The sequence below is a fragment of the Leopardus geoffroyi genome, chromosome D2 (assembly GCF_018350155.1).
Source record: "Leopardus geoffroyi isolate Oge1 chromosome D2, O.geoffroyi_Oge1_pat1.0, whole genome shotgun sequence".
NCBI classification, from domain to species: Eukaryota; Metazoa; Chordata; class Mammalia; order Carnivora; family Felidae; genus Leopardus; species Leopardus geoffroyi.
The window spans coordinates 35,585,302-35,603,500 of NC_059334.1; the positions used below are offsets into that span (position 1 = coordinate 35,585,302).

An 18,199-nucleotide genomic window follows, 5' to 3' on the forward strand; every position below is an offset into this window, starting at 1 on the left:
ACCAGTAGAAGGAAGGAAATAATAAAGATTAGAGCAGAAATAAGTGAAATAGAGACTTAAAAAACAATAGATCAATGAAATCAGAAGCTCCATCTCTGAAAAGATCAACAAAATTCATAAGCTTTTAGTTAAACTCATCAAGAAGAAAAGAGAGGGGACTCAAATAAATAAGACCAGAAATGAAGGAGAAACAAAGCCAGCACCACAGAAATACAAAGGATTTTAGAAGAATATTATAAAGAATTATATGCCAACTGGACAACCTAGAAGAAATGGATAAATTCCTAGAAACATATAAACTTCCCAAACTGAATCAGGAAGAAATAGAAATTTTGAACAGTGATTACTAGCAATGAAGTTAAATCAGTAATCAATCAACAGGGACGTCTGGGTGGCTCAGTCAGCTAAGCGTCCAACTTCAGCTCAGGTCATGATGTCACAATTCGTGGGTTCAAGCCCCACATCGGGCTCTGTGCTGACACCTCCGAGCCTAGAGCCTGCTTTGGATTCGGTGTCTCCCTCTCTTTTCCTCCCCCACTTATGCTCTGTCTCTATCTCTTAAAAATAAATAAACGTTAAAAAATTTTTTTCTTAAACAAAAACAAAAAACAAACTTTAATTCTTCCAAGTTCATAAAGTCTGTGTGGGGGCGCCTGGGTGGCACAGTCGGTTGAGCATCCGACTTCAGCCAGGTCACGATCTCACGGTCCGTGAGTTCGAGCCCCGCGTCGGGCTCTGGGCTGATGGCTCAGAGCCTGGAGCCTGTTTCCGATTCTGTGTCTCCCTGTCTCTCTGCCCCTCCCCCGTTCATGCTCTGTCTCTCTCTGTCCCAGAAATAGATAAACGTTGAAAAAATAAATAAATAAAAAATAAATAAATAAATAAAGTCTGTGTGGTACAGCTTTCTTATTTGATGACAACCAGAAAAAGCTGTCATTCTTTTTGTTGTGAATGAACAATATTGTTCAACATTGTTGAACATTGTTCAACATTGAATATTGTTCAACATTGAACACAATTCAACATTATTGTTGAATGAACAATAATGGAGTCTACTGGGCTTTTAGTTTTACCCACCATGACAACTATTGGTGAAGGAACTATATATGAAAAAGAAAAAATTGATTTACAGACTTTGTTCATTTCTTTCTAAAATATCCCTAGCTCTTAAGTCTCTTAATTAAAGCTTTCTTACCTACTGACAATATTTATCACTTTTCTGTAAAGACACTGAGAAAATTCTAGGTATTATATCTCTTCTACAGTAACTACATGAAATGGACAAATTAAGGTAGGAAATTATATTGCCTTTTGCCCATACCAGCCATCCCACCTCTATGTGCTTTGACGAAACTAGCTTAGCGCCTCCTCTCTGCACAGTTTAAACCCATGTTGTGGGTCTCATCTCAGACTCTACATTCATTTATGCTAAAATGGATTGTTCTCCTTAACATCAGGAAAAGAAAAATCCAAATGAAAGTAACCAGAAGGTAATAAGTGTTATTAATTGCTAATGGACAGAGGTTTATTCTGATAGCTCTGGATCTGTGATTGTTGGAGAGATTCAGAGCCAGCCAACACTAGCCCTAGGAACCAAATTCATTGTCAGTGAGAAACCTTCACCTACCATATGCCTCAACAGCTGGAGACCTAAGGTCCACAAAATAACCCAAATTTCAGAAAAGTCCAGAGGTCATGGGATAAGCCTTCTAATCCATAAAAGGATTAGAAAGGAGTTATACAGAACCCAGAGAGAAGGAACCAAAGTAGAAAGGCAAGAACAACTGGCTCAGCATATGAGTTCCTGGTTGGAAATCTATGTTGATATTTCTTATTCTTCAGTGTTATACCTCCTGTTTCTGTTCTCTTGACTATGTTGGAAGGCATATATACAGAGCCTTACCCTTCATTATCAAGATAATGTACTGATAAGGACCATAAGAACCAGAAAAAGGCACCAGGAAAAAGGGCTCCTAGGGGACTTTTCATGTGGAGCACACATGCCAAGTCAGCTACTTAAGATTTTCTTGTTGAATTCCTGATAGGCCCAAAGTCTTTACTAAAAGAGAGGAAACTTCTTTTTTGATGTATATCTGCAAGCCATATTTATCTGCTATAGTGTGTGCCAACCACACTCTAAAATTCACCACATTCAGTGAATAAGATATGAACAAGCATTTTAGTTTCCTTGCTGACACAGTATTTGTATATATTAATAGCATACTGTTATTGTTGATATTTTTCCCTGCCTAAGAAAATACTTTATTAGAATAATATCCCCAACATGTAAATAACTTTTAAAAGTAGCAGAAGACCAAAAATCCTTTAGAAGGATAGGAAAACAACAAACAATTCAGAGAAAGGGATTTGTTCTTTAGACATGTAAAGAGATGTTCAGGCATGCTTGGGTGGCTCAGTCACTTAAGCATCCAACTCTTGATTGCGGCTCAGGTTATGATCTCACGATTTGTGAGTTTGAGCCCCATGTCGGGCTGTGTGCTGATGACGCAGAGCCTGTTTGGGATTCTTTCTCTGCCCCTCCCCACTTGTGTGCACGAGCTCACTCTCAAAATAAATATTTTTAGATAAGTAAGTAAATGAATAAGTAAATAAATGGATGTTCAGCCTCACTCATAATAAGAGAAATGCAAATTAAAATTACACTGAGATATCATTTCTAACCCACTGGCAAAAATTCAAAAGCTTGACAGCACACTCTGTTGGTGAGGTTGTGGGGAAACAAGCACTCTTAAACATTGCTAGTGGAAATATAAAATGGAGGATTTGGCTGTATCTAACAAAACTGCTTCCATATTTACTCTTCTACCCAGAAATTCTACTTCTAGAAATTTATCCTGAAGATACACCCCCCTACACCAACACAAAAATATCTACACAAAAAAATACTGTGGCATTCTTTGTCATTGCAAAGCATTGGAAAGTATATAAACATCCAGGTGATCAAAATTAACATCACCAGTGACTAGCAACTGGACATAATGTGCTTCAAAATATAATACCCTGAGAAGGACACAACATAATTTTGTAATATTCTGACCAGAAATGAATATTCTAAATTAAATCATGAGGAAATATCAGATAAACCCCAAATGAGAATATATGCTTCAAAAACGTCCCTGTCTCATAAGTCAAAGAAAGACTGAGGAAATGTTTGAGATTAAAGAAGACCAAAAGCACAAGAAACCCTATATACTAGATTATATGCTGGAAGGAAATACAGTGCTATGAAGAACATTATTGGGGGGCACCTGGCTGACTTAAGCAGTAGAGCATGCTGCTCTTAATTTCAAGATTGTGAGTTCAATCCCCACCGTGAGTGTAGAGATTACTTAAGAATAAAAAAAAATCTTTAAAAAAGAATATTATTGAGTCTTTGACAAAACTGGAATATGGAGAGTAAGATTAGATAACAGTATTCTAACTGTGTTACTGAAGTTGATAACCGTAGTTGTATATGAGAATAGCCATATTCTCAGGAAGAAACACTGATGTATTTAAAGGTAAAGAGCCATGATAAATGCAACTTGCTCTCGAATGGAGAGAGTTTATATAGGAAAAACCTATATAAAGAGAGGGTATATATCCACAAAGGAGCAAAATGCTAACACTAAGTGCATCTGGGTAAAGGATATATAGGTGCTATTCACATTATTTTTATTCTTGCAACTTTTCTGTGAATTTGAAATTATTTCCAAATAAAGGTTTTTATTCAGAATATACTTTAGGTTAGGTAATAATTAAAAATTCTAACTTAGAGGGGCGCCTGGGTGGCTTAGTCAGTTGAGCATCTGACTTTGGCTCAAGTCATGATCTCACGGTTGGTGGGTTCGAACCCTGCATCAGGCTCTGTGCTGACCGCTCAGAGCCTGGAGCCTGCTTCAGATTCTGTGTCTCCTTCTCTCTCTGCCCCTCCCCTGCTCACTCTCTGTCTCACTCTGTCTCTCGAAAATAAATAAATGCAAAAAAAATAATAAATTCTAACTTAGGGGCGCCTGGGTGGCTCAGTTGATTGGGCATCCAACTTTGGCTCAGGTAACGATGTTGTGGTTTGTGAGTTCGAGCCCCGCGTCAGGCTCTGTGCTGACAGCTCAGAGCCTGGAGCCTACTTTGGATTCTGTGTCTCCCCCCCCGCCCCCCGTCCCTCCCATGCTTATGCTCTGTCTCTCTCTGTCTCTCAATAATAAATAAACGTTAAAAAAAAATTTTTTTTAATTCTAACTTAAAAAATTATATTCAGTGGAAATGCAAACTGGTGCAGCCACTCTGGAAAACAGTATGGAAGTTCCTCAAAAAACTAAGAATAGAACTACCCTACAACCCAGCAATTGCACTACTAGGCATTTATCCAAGGGATACAGGTGTACTGTTTCAAAGGGGCACATACACCCCAATGTTTATAGCAGCACTGTCTACAATAGCCAAAGTATGGAAAGAGCCCAAATGTCCATCGATGGATGAATAGATAAAGAAGTTGGGATATATATATACAATGGAGTATTACTCGGCAATCAAAAAGAATGAAATCTTGCCATTTGCAACAACATGGATGGAACTAGAGGGTATTATGCTAAGTGAAATTAGTCAGAGAAAGACAAATATCATATGACTTCACTCAAATGAGGACTTTAAGAGACAAAACAGATGAACATAAGGGAAGGGAAACAAAAATAATATAAAAACAGGGAGGGGGCAAAACATAATAGTCTCTTGAATATGGAGAACAAACTGAGGGTTACTGGAGGGGGTGTGGGAGGGGGGATGGGCTGAATGGGTAAGGGGCATTAAGGAATCTACTCCTGAAATCATTGTTGCACTATATACTAACTAACTTGGATGTAAACTAAAAAATAAAATTAAATAAAAATTAAAAATTAAAAAAAAAATAAAAAATAGAACTACACTATGACCCAGCAATTGCACTTCTAGGTATTTATCCAAAAGACACAAAAATGCTAATTCAAAGGAGCACATGCACCTTTATGTTTATAGCAGCAGCACTATCGACAATAGCCAAAGTATGGAAAGAGCCCAAATGTCCATCGTCTCATGAATGGAAAAAGAAGATGTAGTATATATATTCTGTGGAATGTTACTCAGCCATGAAAAAGAAATGGAGTCTTGCCATTTGCAACAATGTTGTTGTAACTAGAGTGTATTATGCTAAGCAAAATAAGTCAGAGAAAGACAAATACATGATTTCACTCATATGTGGAATTTAAGCTACAAAACATGGGGCACTTGAGTGGCTCAGTTGGTTAAGCGTCCAACTTCAGCTCAGGTCATGATCTTGCAGCTCACGAGTTCAAGCCCCAAGTCAGGCTATGCACTGATAGCTCAGAGCCTGGAGCCTGCTTCAACTTCTGTGTCTCTCTCTCTCTCTCTCTCTCTCTCTCTCTGCCCCTCCCCCACTCACACTCTGTCTCTCTCTCTCTCTCTCTCTCTCTCTCAAAAATAAATAAACATTAAAAAAATTTAAGATACATGGGAATGCAAGCTGGTGCAGCTACTCTGGAAAACAGTATTGAGGTTCCTCAAAAAACTAAAAATAGGGGCGCCTGCGTGGCTCAGTCCGTTCAGGTCATGATCTCACGGTCCGTGAGTTCAAGCCCCACGTCGGGCTCTGTGCTGACAGCTCAGAGCCTGGAGCCTGCTTCGGATTCTGTGTCTCCCTCTCTCTCTCTGACCCTCCCTTGTTCATGCTCTGTCTCTCTCTGTCTCAAAAATAAATAAACGTTAAAAAATTGTTTAAAAAAACTAAAAATAGAACTACCCTACGACCCAGCAATTGCACTATGAGGCATTTATCCAAGGGATACAGGTATGCTGTGTCGAAGGGGCACATGCACCCCAATGTTTATAGCAGCACTATCCACAATAGCCAAAGTATGGAAAGAGCCCAAATGTCCATCGATGGATGAATAGATAAAGAAGTTATGGTATATATATATATACAATGGAGTATTACTTGTCAATCAAAAAGAATGAAATCTTGCCATTTGCAACAACATGGATGGAACTAGAGGGTATTATGCTAAGTGAAATTAGTCAGAGAAAGACAAATATCATATGACTTCACTCATATGAGGACTTTAAGAGACAAAACAGATGAACATAAGGGAAGGGAAACAAAAATAATATAAAAACAGGGAGGGGGCAAAACATAATAGTCTCTTGAATATGGAGAACAAACTGAGGGTTACTGGAGGGGGTGTGGGAGGGGGGATGGGCTAAATGGGTAAGGGGCATTAAGAAATCTACTCCTGAAATCACTGTTGCACTATATGCTAACTAATTTGGATGTAAATTTTTTTTAAAAATTAAATTAAAATTTTTTAAAAAAAAAAAGCAAAAAAAATTTAAGATACAAAACAGAGGGACATAGGCAAGGGAAGCAAAAATAAAGTAAAAACAGAGGAAGACAAACCATAAGAGACTCCTAAATACAAAGAACAATCAGTGTTACTGGTGGGGTGTTGGGGTTGGGGGGGGAAGGGCTAACGGGGTGAGGGGCAATAAGGAGGACACTGGTTGGGATGAGCACTGGGTGTTATAAGTAAGTGCTGAATCACCAAATTCTATTTCTAAAAAAATAACTATATTTTGATTTTAAAAAATTACATTGAGAAACATTACAGTAAGTCAAATAAGCCAGACACAAAAGAACAAATATTGTGTGATCCTATTCATATGAGGTACATAAAATAGGCAAATTCATAGAGACAGACAGTAGGGGAGCAGTTGCCAGAGGCCAGAAGTTGAGAATTATTGTTTAAAGAATATAGAGTTTCTGGTGAAGTGATAAAAAAGTTCTGAAAATCGATAGAAGTGATAGTTACACAACATTGCAAAATAATCTTAATGCCATGAATTGCACACTTAAAAATAGTTAAAATGTTAAATTTTAGGTTATGTATGTTGTACACAATAAAAAACTATCTTAGAATATTTATCCATGTGATAAAATGATTCCCTATGATTCATAAAACCGAAGTTCTCTTTATTTAAACCATTTTACATAACTTTTAAGATTCACACACACAAAAAAAGATTCACATCAGCTACTTTATGAAGGGTCCACTTATAATTGATTATATAACATCTGTAGTTCACCTCAGTTGGTTTTTCTAAATAGATTATTGAAAACTGTTATTCACCCAGGGCAAAGGTCTTAGCTTTTTTTCTGCATCCCGGCTTTCCACTTGTGAAAGCAAATGTCTCTTCAGAGTACTTCACTTCAGTCATCAACTAGCTATTCTCTTAGAAGGAGGATGCTGGTGCTTATGCTTTACAAAAATATTTCATAAACATAAGCTTTCCTTTTTCTCACAAAGATCATACCAGAAGGAATGAGGAAAACAGATGTTGCTTATAAGGCTTCTAATAGACGTGTTTCCATTGTAAGCTGATCTGACTCTGAATTTGGCGTCTGCTCCATTCACTGTGTGGGCTGAGCATTTTAGCCTCGCAGCTTGGTGGAAAGTTAATATTGACCTTTGACTGTTACCTGAAAACTCAATGATAAAATGTTCTTACTAAACCTCTTGAGGGAGTGACTTCACATTCTAAGCAAATGTCTTCAAAATATATCACTCCATTAACCAAATTAATTTTATTATTTGGTTGGGAATACTTATTTTACTAGATACAGAGCATTCCCCACATCTAACAGGAAAAAAGCTTGTGTGGTCAGAAAGGTAGAGAAGAAAGGACGTAAATCTCTTATAATGCTCTCTACAGGTCTTATACCACAGCTTCTCAATTAATCTTCACCCCCACCAGGCTGCCAGGGCCTAGGGAACAGCCTGGAAGTCTGGCTACAGAACAGTTTCTCATTATCATCCATTCTTCTGAGTATTTGAGTCTGCTACAACAGTTCAGGTTTCCTCTGGAGGGAAAGTAGCCCCAGATTCTTCTGTTCTTGACCTATCTTATTTGTAACTACAACACTTTCTCTTTTTTTTTTTTCATCTTTTATAGTTTTATTGTACTATGGTATACAGTAAACTGCACATATTTAAAGTGTACATTTTTGCAAATGTTAACAGAGGCATACACCCATGAAACCATCACTATAGACATATCCACTACCCCCATGCTGTTTTGTAATCCTGCCTTCCTGCTTCTTCTCATCCACATCTGGATCATTTCCAGTTTGGGGAGATTACAAACAAAGATTTTGTGAACATTCACTATACATCTTTAGTGTGAATATATGCTTTCACTGACCTTGGGTTAAATACTTAGAAATAAAATGACTAGGTCAAATGGTAAATGTATGTTTAACTTTTTAAGACACTGACAAATGGTTTTCAAAGTGGTCTTATAATTTTATGTTCCCACCATCAGTATATGAGGATTCCAATTCACCCACACCATTGATAACACTTGTTATGGTCAGTCTTTAATTTTAGCCATTCTAGCAGGTTGGCAGTAATATATTATTTGGCATTTGTTCATCTTCTTTGCTAAAATGTTAGTTCAACACTTTTGCTCATTCTTTATTGTGTTGTTTCTTGTTATTGAAGTGTAAAGTGTTCAATTTGACAAAGCCCAGTTATTTTTTCCTTTATAAAATTTTGTACTTTTTATGTCTTACTTAAGAGATTTTTGGCAAATTCCAAATCACTAAGATTTTCTATGTTTTCCTCTCAGAATTTAATGGTTTTACCTCTTACGTTTAGATCTGTGACCCATTTCAAATTAATTTTTGTAGATGATAAGTAAGGGTTGAAGTGGTTTGTTTGTTTGTTTGTTTGTTTGTTTGTTTGTTTTTTCAAATATGCCATCCAGCTGTTCTAAGAACATTTGTTTAAAAGATTATCTTGTTGGGGCGCCTGGGTGGCTCAGTCGGTTGAGTGTCCCTTCTTCGGTTCAGGTCATGATCTTGCGGTCCAGAGTTCGAGCTCCGCATCAGGCTCTGTGCTGACAGCTTGGAGCCTAGAGTCTGCTTCAGATTCTGTGTCTCCCTTCTCTCTTTGCACCTCCCCCACTCATGCTCTCAATCTCTCTCTCTCTGTCTCTCTCTCTCTCTGTCTAAAATAAATAAATATTTTTTTTTAATGTTTAAAAAAATTTTTAAAAAAGATTATCTTTTCTCCACTGGATTGTTTTGATAGTTTCATCAAAAATCAGTTGATGATATAGAAGTAGGTTTATTTCTGGACTCTGTGCAGGTGCATTGATCTGTTTGTTTATCCTTATGCCAATAGCATAGTGTCTTGATTATTTTAGTTCTGTGATAAGTTGTAACTAAAGGAATCTTGTTTTTCAAAGGTGTATTTTGACTAATCTTAGTCCTTTGCATTTCCACATAAATATTGGAATCAGCTAACAGTTTCTATAAGAAAGGCCTGCTGGAGGGGCGCCTGGGTGGCCCAGTCATGTAAGCACCTGACACTTGATTTCAGCTCAGGTCATGGTCTCACAGTTCCTGAGATCAAGCCCCACGTTGGGTTCTGTGCTGACAGCATGGAGCCTGCTTAGGATTCTCTCCCTCTATCTCTGCCCTCCCCTGCTCACATCCACATGCTCTCTCTCTCTCAAAATAAGTAAACTTAACAAAAAAGCCTAAAAAAAAAAAAAACGAAAGATAGGTCTGCTAGAATTTTTATTGGTATTACATTAAATCCATAGAAAAATTTCTTAGAGCTGTTAACAATATTGAATCTTCTGATCTACAGACACTTTATATCTCTCCATTTATGTAGGTTTCTTTCCTTTTTCTTGGCATTGTTTTGTCATTTATAGTGTGCAGGTCTTACACATTTATCAGGTATTACACATATTTGATAGTATGTTAAAAGTGATTTTTAATATCAATTTCTAATTGTTCATTGCTGGTATATCTTGCTATATATACACACGCAGTATGGTGTGTATATAGTATGGAAATTCAGTTGATTTTTGTATAGTGATCTTGTACCCTGCAGCCTTACTAAACTCACTTAGTAGTTCCAGTAATTTTTTTCTAGATTCTATAAGATACTCTACAAAGGCCAGGAATTTCTCAATCTCAGCATTATAGACGCAGTAAGATATTTAACAGCATCTCTCTTTCTACTTACTAGATACCAGCAGCACCCTCTACCCTAGCTGTGACAACCAGAAATTGCCAGATCTTACCAAATGTCCTCTGGTGGGGGGCAAAAATACCCACTATTGAGAACCATAGACATGACAAACATGCCGTCTGCAAACAGAGACAACTTCCCTTCTTTTTCCATCTTAATGCCTTTTTTTTTTTTTTTAATTTTTTTTTTTTTTTCAACGTTTTATTTTTGGGACAGAGAGAGACAGAGCATGAACGGGGGAGGGGCAGAGAGAGAGGGAGACACAGAATCGGAAACAGGCTCCAGGCTCTGAGCCATCAGCCCAGAGCCTGATGCGGGGCTCGAACTCACGGACCGCGAGATCGTGACCTGGCTGAAGTCGGACGCCTAACCGACTGCGCCACCCAGGCGCCCCTTTTTTTTTTTTAAATATGGGACACTTCACGAATTTGCTTGTTGTCCTTGTTCAGAGGCTATGCTCAGCTTCTCTGTATCATAGCAGTTTTAGTATATGTGCTGCCAAAGCAAGCACTTGATACCTTTTATTTATTTCTTTTTTTTCTAAAATGTCTGTTTAGGGACACCTGGGTGGCTCAGTCGGTTGAGCGTCCAGCTTCGGCTCAGGTCATGATCTCGCAGTCTGTGAGTTCGAGCCCCACGTCAGGCCCTGTGCTGACAGCTCAGAGCCTGGTGCCTGCTTCGGATTCTGTGTCTCCCTCTCTCTCTGCCCCTCCCCCGCTCATGCCCGCGCGCGCGCTCTCTCTCTCTCTCTCTCTCTGTCAAAAAAAAAAAAAACATTAAGAAAAATAAAATGTCTAAAATGTCTGTTTATTTATTTTGGAAAGAGAGAGCAAGGGAGGGACAGAGAGAGAAAAAGAATCCCAAGCTGGCTCCATGCTGCCCGCTCAGAGCCCGACACGGAGCTTGATCCCACAAATCATGAGATCATTACCTGAGCCAAAATCAAAAGTCCAACACTTAACCAACTGAGCCACCAGGCACCCCAACTTTTATTTATTTCTTTTGTTTGCCTTAGTGTACTGGCTAAAGTGTTCAGTACAGTACACTGTTTAAGAGCAAACATTTTTGTCTTGTTCTTGATTCTAAGGGGAAAACATTCCACCATCCACCATTAAGAATGATTTTAACTGTAAGTTTTTCCTAAGTGCCCTTTATCAGGTTGAGGAAGTTCCTTTGTATTCCTAGGTTGCTGAAAGTTGTTATTAGGAATGTATTTGGATTTTGCCAACTGCTTTTTCTTCTTCTATTAGATGATCTTATGGTTTTCTTAGTTATGGTAAATTACATTGATTGATTTTTGAATGTTACACCAACTTTGCATTCCTAAGATAATAATAATTTATTATCTTTTTTAATATACTATTGGATTTGCTTTGCTAAAATTTTCTTTAAAATATTTGCATCTTTTTTTTCTTTTCTTTTTTTTTCTTTCTTTTTTTGGTATCAGAGTGATGCTAGCCTCAAGGAATAAGTTGGGAAGTATTTTCAGTTTTCTAAAGAGGTTATTGTATAGCATTGATACTATTTTTATTCCCTAAATATTTGGTAGAATTCACCAGTGACAACATCTGGACCTGAAATTCTCTTTATTGGAAGCTTTTTAACTATAAAATCAATATGTTTAGTAAGTACAAGACTAGTCAGGCTATCTATTTCTTCCTGAACTTTGATAACTTGTGTCTTTCCACAAATTTGTCCAGTTCATCTAATTTACCAAATCTATTGGCATAAAGTTATTAATGTTTCTTTGTTATTCTTTTAGTGTATGTAGATTCTATAGTGACATCACATCTCTTATCCTCAATAATGGCAACTTACATCTTCTCTCTTTTTTCCCTGATCAGTTTGCCTATTAATTTTGTCCTACTTAGACTCCCAAATCCATCCTGTCAATTCAATGAGACTGTTGAACTCTCCCTAGGTTGTTGTTTCTTGTGTTGTGGCCTGGTAACTCTCTCTAGGTGGTCAGCTAGAGCAATTTTATAGTTTACCCCATTTGTTTCCCTCCCTTCATGAATCTTTTACAGTATTTGAAAAACTTTCCTTCATATACTTTGTCCAGTAGTTTCTGGAAAAAGGACAAATCTGGTTGCTTTTATTTTATTTCTTTGTGGTCAGAAACAGAAGTTCTTAACACTATTTTCTACTTTATCACATTTATTTTAATGTCAACTAGTCCATGGCACTTGACTATAGAAATTATTTCACAGTTGCTTCTGGGAGTAAAAGGGAGATGTAAGGTCCTTTATAACTTTTCAACTCTTAAATTTGTACTTGGAGAGATATCCATACAATAGAGTTTTGTGCAAAAGCATATGCTAGGAATAACAACACAGAAGGAATCCAGAGAGATGGAGTGAGGGAATAACTAATACCTTCTCAGCTGTAAAGACCCAAGATAATATTATTTGGCCGGTATTTCTTACTCACAACCTCTTAATCTCAAAACTAAAGGAAAGTGTGATTATACTTTTGGCTTACAAAGACTAGAATGACTTGATGGTGAATTGTCATGTCCCAACTTGAGCTCTTTAAAAGAAATGTTGAGGAAAACCTATGATATTTGGGGGAAGAATTCTTCCACATGGACTCTAACACTTGGAGTTTAACACTTACTATCAAGACTGAAGAAAGAGATAGGTACATAGACCACTTTTTGGCCTGACCCAACATGACATTTCTGACGCTATTAGACAATACTCATGTTCTTCCCTTTTGTCTGTGTTCCAGGTTTTCTGTCTCAGCTGGTCTCTGACAAGCCCCTGACTGAATGCATCCGTGCTGGTCACTACGCAGCAAGCGTCATAATTAGACGGACTGGCTGCACTTTTCCTGAGAAGCCAGATTTCCACTGATAGAAATGCAGGAAATCCAAGCCCAGTGGAACAGATACTGCCCTGATTGCTTCCTGAGAATTCCCATATTAATAAAGAAGAAAATTATCTGCCATCTTTTCCTACTATAATAATAATCATTCTTAATTTGGAGGGTACAGTAATTCTCAGTAGAATCTTTATTCTCTCAACAACCTAAAAAAATAATGTCTATTTCCATAGTTTGATCGTGCCACTTAAATGTTGATTAAACAGGAATATAACATTTCAATGGAAATTTTTATTTCATTTTCAATTACTTTGTAAATTCATGTGTATTTAGCAAATTGATCAGTTTTTTTACATTTCTGCTTTGAATGCAGATGTGATTTAATATAATAGATTTTTAAACAGGACTTAATTCTAAAACATCAATCTTCAGCTTTTTATACGAGTATACTTAATTTAGGAGTATGTGTATGTATATATGTATGTGTGTATGTGTATACATACATATATGTGTACCACATATATAAATGATAAGTGGTCAAATAAGGTACAGAAGAATTTATCTTGCCAAGTTATGCCAAATAACCTCTTTAGTGCATACTCAAACATGTAATAAACTTTGGATAATTAAATAATTTGCCAAATTATAAGTTATAGTATTCAAATTATAATCTTATATTTACCTATGGTACTCTGTAATTTGATACAAATAAAAACTTGTCATATAGGAATTTCCTTATGTCTTTGCCCTGTTCTCAACAAGATAAGGAGGTTAAGATCATTATTTAATACTGGGTCCTGAAATGATATCTAATTCATTGATGGTGATAGAAAGAAAAACAACATAATACATTGAAAAATAACTTAGTACTTGAGACCAATAAGTCACTGTTTTAAGGAAGACAAAATTGCATAATAGAACCTCTGGAGTCAAACTTAATTGCCTTTATATGACCTGGGGCAAATTACTGAGCCTCTTTTACCTTCATTTTCCTTTCTATAAAATGGGATAATAACTCCATGTACAAGATCATTGAGATGATTTGAGAGAAAATACCAAGTATAAAATGCTTGCTTGCTGCCTGCCTAGTAAGTGCTTAATAAGTACCTGCTATTTTTATCATTATGATTATTATTGTTGAAGAAGAAAAAGGTAATATTGATAACATTGAATTCAAGCCATAAAAAAGGGTTCAAGTTTTTGTTTGTTTTATGTTTAGGAAAACTTTAAGGTATGCTATGCTTGCTTGTCTTTTTCTTTTTTTAATTGAGATATAATTCACATACCATAAAACTTCCATTTTAAAATGTACAATTCATTTCATTTTAGTGTATTCACAAAATTATACAACCATTACCATTTTTATCATCCCAAAAAGAAACACTGTATCTCCCGATTCACCATACTCCCCATCCCTTGGCAAGTACTAATCTATTTTCTGGCTCTATAAAATTTGCCTGTTCTGGATATTCATAAAAATGGAGTCAGTATAATGTGTGTTCTTTTGTGTCTGGCTTCTTTCACTTAGCATGTTTTCATGGTTCACCCATCTTATAACATGTATCAGTTATTTTTTTATTTGCCAAATAATATTTTATTATATAGATATACCATATTCTGTTTAACCATTCATCAGTCGATGGACATTGGGTTATTAGCACTGTTTAGCTATTATGAATAGTGTTGCTATGAACATCCATATACAAGTCTTTTGTGTTTTCGGTCCTTTGGGTTATGTACCTAGGAGTGGAATTGTTGGGTCACATGGTAACCCTATGTTTAACTTTTTGAGAGGCTGCCAAACTTTTTCCAAAGGGACTGCACCATTTTACATTCTCACCAGGGTTTGAGAGTTCAGTTTCTCCACACCATGGAATATGAAGGGATATTTCATTGTGGTTTTGACTTGCATTTCCCTAATGACTGATACTAAGCATCTTTTATATGCTTATTGACCATTTATATTTTTTTCTGTGGAAAAATGTCTATTCATACCCCTTGCCCATTTTTAATTGAGTGATTTGTACTTTTATTATTGAATTATAAGAGTTCTTTGTATATTCTAGCTGTGTCTCATCAGATATATGATTTACAAATATTTTCTTCCATTCTTGTGGGTTTTTACTTTCTTGATGTGTCCTTTGAAGCACAGATGTTTTCAATTCGTATGAAGTCCAGTTTGTCTATTTGTTCTTTTGTCATTTGTGCTTTTGGTTTCATGTCTAAGAAGCCATTTGCCTAATCCAAGATCACAAAGACTAACACCTGTGTTTTTGTCTAAGTTTTATAGTTTTTGCTCTTAGATTTAAGTCTTTGATCCATTTTGAGTTTATTTTTGTATATATGTAAGGTAGAGGGCCTAAATTCTCTTGCATGTGAATATCCAATTGTCCCAGCACCTTGTTGAAAAGACTGTTTTCTCCACTACTGAACTGGCTAGGCACACTAGTCAAAAATCAATTGGCCATAAATGTAAGGTTTTGTTTCAGGACTCTCAGTTCCATATGTCTATCCTTGTGCCAGTCCAGACTGTTTCAGTTATGGAGCTTTGAGTAAGTTTTGAAGTCAGGAAGTGTAAATCTTCCAACTTTGTCTCTCAAGAACAATTAGTTTAAGTGCTAAGGTATCTTTATCATATTAAAACTACTACAGAATGTCTTTCTCTTAGGAAGGACACTGATAAACTTTTTCTACTCTTTTTGATGAGAAGCTTTCTTATCCCAAGACTATTGATCAGGTACCACTCATTAGCTAGGCCTCTGACAGGCACTAAAGGAGGTTACAAAGTATGCTATTTGGTAGCACTTAACGTGCACACAGAGCACATAACTTTCTTATAATAAAAAATAGTCATTGGGATATGTGTATTTTGTCCTTGAGTTGATGACACTTTTTTTTTTAGTTCTCTGTTTTGATAAAGGGCAAAGGAGAAATAATGGCTAGCCTAACAGACTTGGTCTCAGGAAATCTCTGACTGGTTGTTAACACATTCCCCACTGTGACCTAAGTTTTTGCATCTTGGAGTGGGGAATAGTTAACCTAGTCTCACTTTATAGTATCTTGGTTTAATGGATATTTGGGGGAGGACATGCAATATGGGAGAAGAATAATGAAGTTATCAAGAAGACATGAGCCCTGGCCCCAGGTTGGCTTCAAATAGCTGTGTGACCCTCTTATCCAAAGTTATGCACCAGATATAGATAGTTTACTTGTGACGTCTCTAAGTATAATTATATTGTGGACCAGTGTTTTTAATAAAGTTGCCTCCCTATACGTGGGGAAAGGCAGTTCTTACCGGAGTAGTGATCCAAAAAGATAGGCCATTTATTTGTGAGTCACAGTTGGGCAAGTGAGGTGGGAACAGAAGACTGATCATTTGGTGGGGGAGAGGGGACGAAGCTTGGTGATCTGGAGAACTAGAAAATTGAGGTCATCCTAGTCTCAGCAAGTGATCAAGGTTGCCAGAAAAGTGCTTTCATAAGATTGGAAAAGAAGATGGTACAAGCATTTAAAGATAGGCTGGGTGCTCAAGTATATAACAGAGTAGGAGAAAGAGAAAAAAAAAGAATAAGAGTAGCTACAAGAGTAGTTGATAATTTTTACATCTGTCTTCATTATATGTACCTTTACTGCTTTATTTCTCTGAAAAAATCAAAGAGTAAGACTTTTTTTTTTTTTTTTTTTTTTTTTTTAGATCAGGGTGAGGGAAATACATTCTTAAAGTTCAAGCAACTTTGGCTAAAAGCTATTATTCTTACCAACAAGCAACTTTGGCTAAAAGTTATTATTCTTACCAAATTTTGCAAAGCAATTATTATAATTTTACGCTTTCAAACCAAAGATACATAGTATAGAGATTGCTTTAGACATACATAAGCCTACAAAGGAAGCATGTGTTTAGCTGGCAGTCTAAAAATACCACCAGTATTAAAATATTAAAAAATTCATGATTCACTTCTCTCACTACATCACCTTCAGAAAAAGTGTCCATTTAATAATATTTTCATGGGATAAAATAGGTTTAAAATGTAAACAATTTTTTTTATGATTCAGTTGTAGTTCTATGGTCTAGTCCCCAGCTTTTGTCTCGTTGGACAAGTTCTTGAACGGCTGTGAGCCTTGGTTTTCTCAACTGTAAAATAAGGAAAACATATCCACCACCACCACCTCCAGTGAAAGAATGTTAAAAGAAGGTAAAAGGAAAACATAAAGATTAAATAAATTTAAACATGAAGTAGTTTGATATTTTACAGAAGTACCAAAGCAACTCAGTGGGAAAGGAAAGTCTTTTCAATAGACAATGCTATACCAATTTGACATCTATAAGAGAAAAAAATGAACCTTACCTCACACCATACATAGAAGTTAGAGATGGATCATAGCCATAACATAAAAGCCAAAGCTATTACACTTTTAGAAGAAGACATATGAGAATATTCTCACGGCTTGGGGGTATGCAAAGTTTCTTAGAGAGGGTTTTGAAAGCACTAACCATGAAAGAAAAATATTGATAAATTGAACTCCCAAAAAATTTTGAACTTTTTTTCATCAAGACACCATTAAGACTATGTATAAACCACCAGCCAGGATAAAATATTCACAGTACATGTATCTTGATAAAAACTTGTATTTAGAATATATTAAAAACTCAACAATGGAAAGGCAGATAACCTTACAAAAATATATATATATATGAATGGCCAATAAGCACATGATAAAGTAGTCAGCATCATTATTCAGAGTGAAATGAACATTAAAATTTCAATGAGTTAGCTCTGTACCAGAATGACTAAAATTTAAATGACCACACCAAATGTCAGGGAGGATGTGAAGCAACATTGCTAGTGGAAGTGTAAAATGGAAGAACCATTTTGGAAAAGGGCCTGGAAGTTTCTTATAAAATTAAACACACCTATTCTTTGAGCCAGCCATCCCACTCCTGGTATTTACCCAAGAGAAATGAAAGCATATGTCCACAAAAAGACTTGTATTAGACGATTTTTAGCAGTTTTTATTCATTGTTGCCAAAAACTGGATACAGGATCGTTGTCCAACAGCAGGAGAACAGATAAAAACTGGTATATTCAAACAATGGAATAATACTCAGCAAAAGAAAGAAATTAACTACTGATGAAACAACAGGAGTCAATCTCAAAAACATTTTACTGAGTGAAAGAAGCTAGATATGAAAGAGCACAAACTGTAAGATTCCATATATATGAATTTCCAGAATAGGCAAAGCCAACCTATAGTGAAAAAAAAAAAAACAAAAACAAAAACAGAGA

The 18,199-nt window shown here is 36.3% G+C and overlaps 1 protein-coding gene and 1 non-coding gene across 5 annotated transcripts in view; one reads left to right on the forward strand and one right to left on the reverse strand.

Annotated features, from left to right (window-relative positions):
• Positions 1 to 13,644, forward strand: part of ADK (adenosine kinase) — a 529,136-nt gene extending 515,492 nt beyond the window's left edge. For all 4 annotated transcript variants that reach the window (XM_045439672.1, XM_045439675.1, XM_045439674.1 and 1 more), the window contains one exon: positions 12,822 to 13,644. In XM_045439672.1, coding sequence (XP_045295628.1) covers positions 12,822 to 12,946 — 125 coding nt within the window. In that variant the 3' untranslated portion in view covers positions 12,947 to 13,644. The remainder of the gene's footprint in view (positions 1 to 12,821) is intronic.
• LOC123577574 lies at positions 10,496 to 10,602 on the reverse strand. The gene has a single exon (XR_006701933.1). It is a non-coding gene; the product is annotated as a U6 spliceosomal RNA (small nuclear RNA).
• Positions 13,645 to 18,199: the final 4,555 nt, after the last annotated feature.